At 37.9% G+C, this 11,054-nt stretch overlaps 2 protein-coding genes across 3 annotated transcripts; both read left to right on the top strand.

Moving 5' to 3' along the window:
- Positions 1–940: 940 nt before the first annotated feature.
- Positions 941–2,317, top strand: LOC117636659 (probable WRKY transcription factor 11). Its single transcript, XM_034371276.1, has 3 exons — positions 941–1,570; positions 1,665–1,790; positions 1,912–2,317. Exons 1-3 carry the CDS (start codon positions 1,011–1,013, stop codon positions 2,069–2,071), a joined length of 846 nt encoding a protein of 281 aa, XP_034227167.1. The 5' UTR covers positions 941–1,010; the 3' UTR covers positions 2,072–2,317.
- A 3,759-nt stretch (positions 2,318–6,076) lies between these two features.
- On the top strand, positions 6,077–10,131 carry LOC117614640. Of its 2 annotated transcripts, none has more exons than XM_034343520.1 (2): positions 6,077–6,186; positions 9,699–10,131. In XM_034343520.1, the coding sequence occupies exons 1-2, from the start codon at positions 6,129–6,131 to the stop codon at positions 10,100–10,102; spliced, it is 462 nt and encodes a 153-aa protein (XP_034199411.1). In that variant the 5' UTR covers positions 6,077–6,128; the 3' UTR covers positions 10,103–10,131. The 2 variants fall into 2 exon arrangements, 1 of the variants encoding a protein (XP_034199411.1); XR_004583901.1 differs by lacking the exon at positions 9,699–10,131 and adding an exon at positions 6,628–8,579 and having other exon boundaries at positions 6,088–6,186.
- Positions 10,132–11,054: the final 923 nt, after the last annotated feature.

Raw genomic sequence — 11,054 nt, 5'->3', positions numbered from 1 at the left:
TTTATGATAGATCCTACACACATCAACATTTTATAGCCAAATATAAAAATGTACAACTAGGTAAAGGCTAAATACAAAAGATGGTGGAGTTACTTTTGTTTGCTTTGTTTATTTGCAACTTGCAAACATATGCATGATGGTTATTGTTTTGTTCTTAATGATTATTGTTTATTGGGTTGAAAACTGCTGGATTCAAATGTGCTTTGGTTGAATATTTAAACATCTACTTGATTTGAGTAGATGAGCAAGTCAACATAAGCAACTGAGAACGCCTTTGGCCTTTGCCCACCTACAAAAATATACTGCCAGAATAATCTTTTATTCACTGTGAGCAAGAATCTTTACTGATTACTTTTGCACAAAAACCAATTTAGCTTGGACTTTTTCAACCCTAATATTCCACAAACAAAACCACCCATTTGACATTACGAATAAATCCTTTAATCCCATAATAAATCACATTTATTTCTTATACAAGCGATATTTTTTTTTAAATTAATCTAAATTATAGAAAAAATGGAATTTGAATTCGGATGTGGAGTTAGGAATACATCCGCTCTATCAAACTTGATTTAAGCAAAGAATAAATCACATATTTAACTCTAAATGATTCTGAAACAATCTGCAATTAAAAATAAGAGATATGGTAATCTTCAAGCAATTGAGGATTTGACCATTTGATATTCCCAAAAATTGAAAAAGCCAGTCAGTGCGTTTACAAGCAGAACCCCCTTTCCCCGACTGTGGGCCCATCACCAGCTCCTTTAGACCTTAATAGCTCCTATTTTATCTTCATGTCATCATGTGCCATGCAAAATTAAATTTAGAAGAAAAAAAAATCCAAACCAATCTCCACCGTTGGATCAAACCTTTGACTTTTACACCCACTTTCCATTTCTTTTATAACCCCCCACTTCCCCCTCTTACTCTCGCCCAATTCCAAACCCATCCTCCTCTCTTTAAGTCTCCCTTGAGTCTCTCTCTCTCTCTTCAAAGCCAAGCCAGCATCAATGGCTATTGATCTCGTCGGGTTCTCAAGGATGGACGATCGGACGGCCATGGAAGAAGCAGCCTCCGCCGGCTTGCAGAGCATGGACCACCTGATCCGCGTCCTATCGAATCAAAACCCATCACAAACCCAAACCCAAACCCCCCTCGACTGCCGAGAAATCACCGACTTCACCGTCTCCAAGTTTAAGCAGCTCATCTCCGTCTTGAACCGGACCGGTCACGCTCGGTTCCGCCGCGGACCGGCCAATCAATCCTCCACCCCGGTCCAACCCAAGCCTCAGACAACTTCGATTGCTTTTTCTGTCCCTAAGTCCAACAACGACGACTCTCTCACTCTATCCCCGCCAATCTCCACGACGTCGTCGTTTTTGTCCTCCATCACAATCGGAGACGGCAGCGTTTCGAACGGTAAAGCCGTCTCGTCAATTCTCGCGCCACCGGCGCCGGCTTTCTCAGCCGGGAAACCTCCTCTCTCCCAATCTCACCGGAAACGGTGCCACGATAACGAAGTCGCAGCTAAAACGTCGTCGTCCGGCCGCTGCCATTGCTCTAAAAGAAGGTACTGATTTTGTGCATTTTCAGCTCAAGATTTTTCTTCTTCTTTGAATTTTTTATATATTAAATTAAATTAAATTTATTTCAATTATTTGCAGGAAGACTAAGGTTAGGAGGACGATTAGAGTGCCGGCGATTAGTTCAAAAATCGCCGATATACCTTCGGATGAATTCTCCTGGAGAAAGTACGGTCAAAAGCCGATCAAGGGCTCGCCTTACCCGAGGTATTATTCTACTCTTTTAATCTCAGCCGCACATGGGGTTGAAGTTTTCAAAGTCAAACACAGATCTCAATGTTCTTTTTCCCTTTTATTAATTATATTTTATTTGCTTTTTTGTTTGCAGAGGGTATTATAAGTGTAGCAGCGTGAGAGGGTGTCCAGCGAGGAAACACGTGGAGAGAGCACAAGACGACCCCACTATGCTCGTCGTTACTTACGAAGGCGAGCACCGTCACCCTCACCCTTCCATCACAGCCGGTTCTGTGGGCCTTGTTTTCCAGTGAACCCGAAATCCGGTCCACATGTTGCGTCCATCATGACCGTTGAAAGCGCCCGGTGTCAAAGTGGCTGTGGCACTGCAAGGGATGTTAGTGTGTCGGAGAACAAAGTCAAAGGGAAAACATATCCAATGTCAAAATCAAATATACGGTGTAATGGGAATGGGAGGGGTTCGATGTAAATTATGAAAGAAAAGAAGGGTGAAAGTGGAAGAAGGAAATGGAATATAATTTTGTTGGTGCTTTTGAATATTAGATATATTTAATTAATTTATTCAATTTAATCAAATCTTTTGATACGAAATTTATTGTTGGTGGATGGAGAATTAGATTCTTCTGGTTCAAATCTCGGTTGCACGCGCAAAAAGTCAAAAAGAGTGGGGGGTGAGGTGCGCATTAGAATAATAATCTTCTGTTTTTGTTTAATTTTGATGTCGTTTTATGCTCAGAAAGTCAATGGAGTTATTCGTGGGTGGGCCCACGCCAGCTAACGCATGTTTGGGTGTGTTCGTTGACTGTGAGATGTGGGTTTTGCTGTTTGTGTGTTGTGGTGTGCAAAAAGTCAATGGGTTGGATGATATTATGAAATGATGGGGATTTGAGCAGTGAGCAAAGTTTGGTTTATGACTTATGACTTAGGACCAACGTTAAGGTAGGTAATGTGATGTTTGCGAATGCGTGGCAGGTCGGTTTGTTGTTTAAATTATAAATGAAGTTGATTATGCAGATATGGGAGTAGCCAATCTAACTAAAGAGGATGTGCTCTTTATTTTGCACTAAAGTTCGAATCCTCTTATCTATAGTTTAGATTAAATTAAAGTAGGAATTTTGAGCTTCTACATTTAGCATTGGTGTACTTATACGTATTTAAAATAATCTTAATTATTTAATTAATCTTATGGTTAAAGTTCTACCACGTCAGCATAATTATATTAAAACCTTTCTCACTGGATCAATTGCCTGCATATGCATCCCCCATTGTCTTCATGACCTGGAAAACTCTAATTTCCGCTGCCTTTGCTTCCGCCGCCCCACCCCATCCCATCCTCTCCTCCCTCGTCACCCACTTGCCCTCATTATCTTCCATTATCTCCAAACCACACCCCCCACAGTCTTTACTTGTTTCTGAGGTATCCATTCTTTTCTTACTATAATACCTTGTTTAGATTGTATCGTACTGTGTATCGTTTGATAACCCAATAAATCACCTATTTCTTTTCTAGTTCAAATAGAATTAAACTATATGAACAACTAAATTCTTGAGTGGAATAAATGACATTGGTTTGTGGGATAGACAAATACATACTTGGAGTTGAATAGCGATTTACCAAATATCTCCAAAGCCTTTTCTCTTTGGTAATCTACACATAAATTAAAAGACCCATCAAAATAAATAGAAATAAAAAAAACTTGATAATATAATTAGAATTTGATAAGAAAAAAACCTCACAAACAACTGGATGGTCTGGTCGTGTTTCTGACCCAAGAAAAGAGAAAAGGGCTAAGGTTTATTGATTTATATAAGAAGGCAATATATAATTATAATAACAATCCTAATCCTTTTGAGAATGGGTAGTGTATGATTTTAGGATATTTGGCTGGTCAATAGGGCCTACGCTGAAATCTACTTCTGGCTGAAATCTACTTTGGCTACTGGACTTTGCAACTTCATGTGGTCAAGGACTTGGGCTTTCTTGTGGATTTCTTGTTTGTCCCATATGTTAACTCATGCATACTAGTACTAGTTTTTTTTAAAATAAAATTTCAGTGGGGCCAGTGACTGCACTGGTCCCCATGTACTCTGGTGGCACGCCTACGCAAACAACACGAAAACAATCCCGGCAGCCAACCCCAAGCCGCCGCGGATGAATTTTCCGAGGTAGAACAAACAACTAGCATGTCCTTTAGTTGGATAACATCTATTTTTTAAGAGTACAAGAAAAATAGATACTTTATAATTTTGCTGGATAAAAAAATACTTGAATTCACTGAGGAAAAGATGAAAGAGTAGGAAATATAAGTCGAGCAGGTAACGTACGTAATTACAAACTTCACATTTAGAAATCCACAGAACTACAAAAACCCTCTTAACCAAAACTTACATTGAAAATGCAGAACCATAACAAAGTAAAAGTAAAAGAGACAAACATCATTTTGGAAGATGAGGCCGGCAGTACATGAAAAAGAAAGATCTCAACGAGGAGGGATCTAGAGGGGACTGTATATTCTAAAAAAGGGGTCGGTTGTACATGAAAAATGTTAGTGTATAATTATATTGGGAGTTCATCTTGGTTATAACTCAAAGAACATAACAAATTAACATAATCTTATATTGCTGCATCACAAATCAAACGAGAATCAAATGCTTTATTTAGATTGATGTGATGTGACCAGCTCCCATGTCAAAAGGTGACGCATTTACATGATCATCCCCATGCCTATATGCTCGGATTGGACTATGAATGTTATCCAATGTGTCTGCAGTGGTCATAATAGATTAGAAACTTACAAATACATACATGAGATGAGAACAATGATTTACTTATATGAGAAAATAAAGATGAGTATCTAGAAGAAAGAAAAAATTGAAAATATAAAGCAAACGTTATGGTAGGGCGAAAAGTTTAGATTAATTTACATCTCTCTCATCACAAGGAGGGTCAAATCTCGAGTTTTTGAATGAAGGTATTGATTCTCACAACAACAACAACAAAAGGGTCAAATTTGTAGTTAGACAACCTTTAGCTTCTATGAAATAAATAATGCCAAACCGTTTGATAAATTTGAGAAGTTAACTTGCTTTATTTTATTATTTTAACCTTCAATATATATTTTCTATAATGATGAAGTCGTGGTTTTATATATTTGTGTAGATGCAATAGAGTAATTTTTTAATTTATACATACTGACTCTATATCTTATTTGTTGGAATTAAAATAAATTTAAGTTTAAAAACCCGTCGATCTTAGACCATTTCCAATGCTTATGGGGCTAAATTCAAATTTTTCTCCTAAAAAATACAAATATTCATGTATTACTTGGACAAAAATAATTTTTTCGCCAACTCTGAAGACTCAAAATTTGAATCCTTAACTTTACTGGATTTTTTTATAATAAAAAAAAATACAAGCAATAGTCTAAACTAGGGCTAGGCATTTGTGAACAGTGAACCAGCCAAATTAGACCGATCAGTCCGGTTAGTTTTTTTGTTTCTTTAATATAAATTTCAGTGGTGAACCAGATCAAATCTGCCTAACTAGTCCAGTTCACGATTCCAGAATCTAATGACTGGCAATTCACCTAAACCAAATAAGTCGCATAAAATACCTGAAAATTTAAAGGTTGGAGAGCCAAGAGGAATCTAAACTCTGACCTCCACCACCCTTTAAAACTTCCCATCACAACACTAGACCAACTTGAGTTCTTGTGTAATAATTACAAAACTAGTATATTAACGGCTTCTTCAAACAACAAACACCCCCCCCCCCCCCCCCCCAAAAAAAAGGCTTCTTAAAGAAATTTTTTAAAATATATTAAAATAGTTAGGGTTAAAACTTATCATCCTAACCTAACCTACTCATCTTCATCATTCATCAGTCGTCACTCTCTCACTCACTCTCTCCACACCCTCTATAACTCTATGTGTCATTCTCCCTCCGTCTCTTCTTAGTGTTTCTCCTTCTTCTCTCTCTCTCTCTCCCCCTAGTTTCTTCTTCTCATCTCTCCTCCTCCCTCCATTGCCACCGTTGCCTCATGGCCAGATCTGTGAAGACCCGTATTTTAAACGGATAAAAGAAGATATTTATCTTTTGGATAAACTTGGATGATATTATCTTTTAAAGATATTTATCTTTTGGATAAACTTAGATGATCTTATCTTGTTAGGATATTTATTTTTTAGATAAACTTAGATGTTCTTATCCTTTTAATATTGAAGTTTATCCTATCCCTATAAACACTATAAATAGGAGCATAACCTTATAGTTTCAAAATATGAGAAATTAGAAAGAAGGAGAGAGAGAGTGGTGATGAAACTCTTGGAGCTTGGTTTGGGTGATAGTACATGAAGATAGGTAGATGGGTTGTCTTGCAAATTTATTTTAAGGGCTCTCATTATCGAGGTGAGTGGTTTATGTAATGTGTTCTTGAAGTTCTTATTTTGTGATAAAATATGAAAACCATGAATTATCGTGGATTTGTTCTATTTACAAATATCTCTTTATTTCAAGTCAAGCATGTCTAATTTGGTGCAATCTTTTACATTATATATATATTGATTAGAATATTTTGTGAAGTATGTATTATTCATGGAACATGAGAACTTCAATGTTGGGGTATCCAAGGGATAGATGTACCACGCAGGGACATAGGGCAGTAAGGCAAATAGGGGTCACGTGGTTGGTTACATGCTGTGAAGGATAACCGAGATATGAAGGGATGATGTGATATGATCTGGATTGGTGTATCTTTTCATGATATTTTCTAGAGTGTGTAAAACGGTCGCTTGACTAACATATTACTGAGCGGTGGTTGCTTATCCCTCACCCTGTTTAATTTTTCAGATAAATTAGTGGGCAAGACAAGGACTAAATCGGTTGAGGCTGAATTAGATGAGAGTGATAGAGCTTTATTTATTTATCGTAAAGTTGAAAGATTTTGGGTCTATTTTTATAAGAGAAGTTTGTTTTAAACTCATGTTTCGGCTTCTTTTTATTTTATTTTACTTTCTCACGCATCGGGCGTGAGGTTTCCACCGACCCCCGGGTTCGAGGCGTGACAAGATCTAGCTAGAGCTAGTTCATTCCAGGCCTCTCTCTCTCTCTCTCTCTCTCTCTCTCTCTCTCTCTCTCTCTCTCTCTCTCTCCCCCCTAGTTTCCCCATCAACGCCGCCACCAATTTTCTCGGCGAAACCCAACCAACCAACCTACACCGATTTCTCAGTGATTTGAAGGCGTTGGTTTAATGCGTCGTTGGCTCGGCTTCAGTTTTGATTTGTGTGAGACTTATTGTCTTAGTTTACTCCTAGGGTGAACAGTTCAAGATTACATATTCACTACATCATCTTGTAAACCCGATAAGTCTTCACTTAGGTAGGTTCAAGTCCAAAAGACACCTCTCCCGATGCAATTCTCACATGATTTTCTCTCTCATGTCTTTACACTTATTTTCTATTCAAATTCAAATTTGGGGTATTATTGGAGTTTGAATAGAAAACTAGTGCTTGTCTTAGTCCCCCGTTGGTTGAGCACAAGAACTAAACACACTTTATAAGCTTTAGTCCATTTCTATTATTAAAATGGATTGGACTTGGGTTGGCTGCAATTAAGCTCATAGCTTGGGCCTTAAGCATTGACTTTTGGCCCAAATTGAATAAAAGCATTTTTCTGTAGTCTTGGTCTCAAGCCAAAATGGGCAGAACCTCGAGCCCTCAGATTTCTGCAGATTTTGTCTCATGACAAAACTGGCAGAAATTTGAGCCCTTATATTTCTGCAGATTTGGTCACATGACAAAATTGGCAGAAATTTGGGTCAAGCATTGACTTTTGGCCCAAATTGAATAAAGGCATTTTTCTGTAGTTTTGGTCTCAAGCCAAAATGGGTAGAACCTCGAGCCCTCACATTTCTACAGATTTGGTCACATGACAAAATTGGCAGAAATTTGAGTCAATGTGGGCTTTTGGGCTTTGATGATTACATTCAGAAATCATATTAAACCTATCCTTTTACAGTGAAAGGTTATCTACAGGTCATAGCCAACCATATTACAAAAGTAGGACTGAATCATCACGCACGAAATCACTCACTAATTGAGAGAGAGAACAAATACAGTTCAACAGAGTTTAAAATTCAAGGGCCTGAATTTCAAATTGTTGATAGTTGTATCTTGGGGACAGACACCTGTAGAACTACAAGGCACGAGTGTAGGGCCGAAATTCTGTCTGTGTACATTGCATTACAAGCCTCTATCAGTTTGTGGATATTGCATTTGCAAGCCTCTATCAGTTAGTTTACTTCCCTTGCCCCATGTACCCGTTTGATTTTACAACTTTAAAGAAATATGTTATATTTGTAGTTTGTTATGAATTTTGATTTGTAATCACAAGAGGCGAGACTTGTTGAGAGTAATCTTCTTGGCAAACCTCAATGAGGTAGGGTTTTAGATGGTTCAAAAGCATCTATAAGCCTATGATAGTTGTGCATTGTTTGCCAACTCTTTGGAAGGGCTAAAAGCAGTGCAGTGGTGCCTCTAAAATATACATCCAACACAAAGGCCCAAACAAAGGCCCGGTGCTGTGGTTCAATTTCTTCAAATTTGTTGGCCAGCGACTTCAAGATTCCATTTCAATTCTGCTTTCAATTCGTTGAAGCAACGTTGTTGTTGGTATGAAATATATAGTTGATCTGCAGCAAGCAAGCAGAAAGCAGCATACACATGTGATGCTGGGTTTGGCTTTGCCTTATATAAAATCCAATAAATAGTAGCTTTAATGAGATGGATCATGTGATTTCACCAGCTTTTGCCCTGTCACTGCAGTCTCTCTCTGCACTGCACCTATCTATATTATTTGTTTTGGATCTTAAGCAAGCAAACTGTACTTCATGGTCATCACACAAGATAATCAATCTAGCCAGCTACTAAATTCTTCATTCAAATCTACCCAGTTTTTATTATTTATTTATTTATAAAAAAAACCAATTATGAATTACTACCGTGGCTGTTTTTTTAATCACATTAATGGCTTACTAATACGCTTTTTCTACATTATATATCAAACAATACGAAACTGGGTGTGGCAGGCAGGCAGCTTCTATAAAAGAAAAAGCATAATTCGTATAAAATGTAATAATTTACACGGAAAAAAAGTGTAAAACAAGAAGAGCCACTTATGACGTATAGCAGGGACAACAAACAACATGAAAGGGTGAAAAAGAAAACATGGCCAACATGGTTTAGACAGAAGAAGAACCAAAAAAAAAAAAGGCAAAAGTAACATGGCAGGATAGGCATGAGTGATGAGTGAAAAAAGGGAGGCACACACACACCCAAGATTATTATTGGTCTCTCTCAATTTCCTCACTTTTTTCCTTCTCTCTTCTGTTTATTTTTTGGTGGGTAATAAGAGTTTTAATCTTTTTCATTATTTTTATTATACGAACGATATTGACAAAGAGAAAGTTCGAATACAAAGCCTTAAATATTTACATTTTAACTACTTAAACGACAAGACGCTTGCTAATTTCCTCGGTTAAAAGGATGCGTTGTTGCCACTTTAAACATCTCTCTCCTACACTCACTGCCCATTCTTAATTAATTAATATTTGTTTGTCTTGTTTCGCACCCTTCCAACACCTTTCGGTTCCTGCCCTATCTCTTCATCATTCCCATCTGCAGTGTTGTTTACATGTTAGTGTAAGTCTGGCTGCCCTCTCTCTCTCTCTCTCTCTCTCTCTCTCTCTCTCTCTCTCTCACTTTGATGCTTTGATGGTCTTATGTATCTGCCTCTCCTTCAGCACCCTTCATCATATCACCTCTCGATTTCCTCAGCACGCCTTCTTTTACCTTTTTGTCCAAAGCAACAACTAACCCACAATTTATTAATCAAAATAACCTAGCTCTTCCCTCACTACACAGCCAAGAAGATGAGATTTCTTTCCCAACCCAAAATGGGTTTTGCAACACCACCAGAAGAAGAAGATCAGTTCCGGCCAATTACGCCAATAAGAGTTGTGGTTCCAAAACTACGACCTTTAAACAACGCAAAGGAGGATGAGGACGAGGACGAGGAGCTTTTGCTTTTGGAAGGTGACGTCCATGAACATGAAGAGTGCCACACACCCAAGTCACCTGCAGCTCACGTGACCTTGAAGCAACCGCCGGTGTGTCCACCAGCACCGAAGAAACCAACCCAAGCTAGAAGAAAACTGAGGCCACGGCCTTCACAAGGGTTTTTTAAGGTGCCAGACGATCTTACTTCGGTGTTTATGGCAATCTCTAGCTCTTCTAATCCTGCCAAGAAGAAGATGAGAGCCAGTTAAGATCAATCAATCAATCAGTCATGATATATATCATGATATATATATATGCTTGTAGTTATATATATTGAGATTAACATTTTACACCTCTTCTTCATCCCTTATGTTAATTTTCAACCCAATTCTTATTAGCAACAACAATTAACATAACCGCTGTAAATGGAAAATGTTTTTAATGATGCATTTGTTTTCAGTTAACTATTTAAGCCCGACATCCATTATTATTTCTTTTAACTTTACATTCCTCTTGGATCCATTCTAACGAGACACAGAATGATCGTGATTAAATTTTATAAGTCACGAATGCACAGTAATCGTGACCATTACACACCATTAAACATTGTGTGTCACTCTCTTTCCCTCGCGAGACACTTGATGACTTGTTGCGAGAAAATATCGAAGTTTCTTTTTTTGTCTTGGCTAATACTAAAGACTGACTTTCCTTTAGAAATTCGAAAGGAAACCCCACTATCTCTCTCCTCTCCCTCCCGCAGTGGCAAGGATCGAGTGGCTAAGCAAACCGTGACTTTTGCCTTCTTTTTTCAGTAGTGCACATACACAAATTTGTGGCCTGCTATGCATCTGTGACTGTGTGAAACAAAATTGTGAAGCATTTCGTCAAATTGGGTTTTTTTGAACAATCCACTTCGGAAACCATTTTAACCATTTAAAAGCCGGACTGTCTCCTTCAAAAAATAAAGATAAAAATTAAAATTAAAATGGCTGAACGGACGTCATGACCGTCTGTGCTAGTTCACTGAAAAAGCCAATTGCGCCTAAATAAAATTTACGTTCTTACAAATTGTACATAAATTTTGGAAATACAAATTAGAGATAGAGGGAGGCCCGACAAAAAAGTCTAACAGTACAACAAGTCGAAAAACAGAAAAAAGAAAGGGAGGCCTTACGCTACATATCAAGGCCAGCCCAATAGAAAATATAAGATCCCAAGACA

This window comes from Prunus dulcis, chromosome 1 (assembly GCF_902201215.1).
Source record: "Prunus dulcis chromosome 1, ALMONDv2, whole genome shotgun sequence".
Taxonomy (NCBI): domain Eukaryota; kingdom Viridiplantae; phylum Streptophyta; class Magnoliopsida; order Rosales; family Rosaceae; genus Prunus; species Prunus dulcis.
This window is presented reverse-complemented; position numbering and strand designations above follow the sequence as displayed.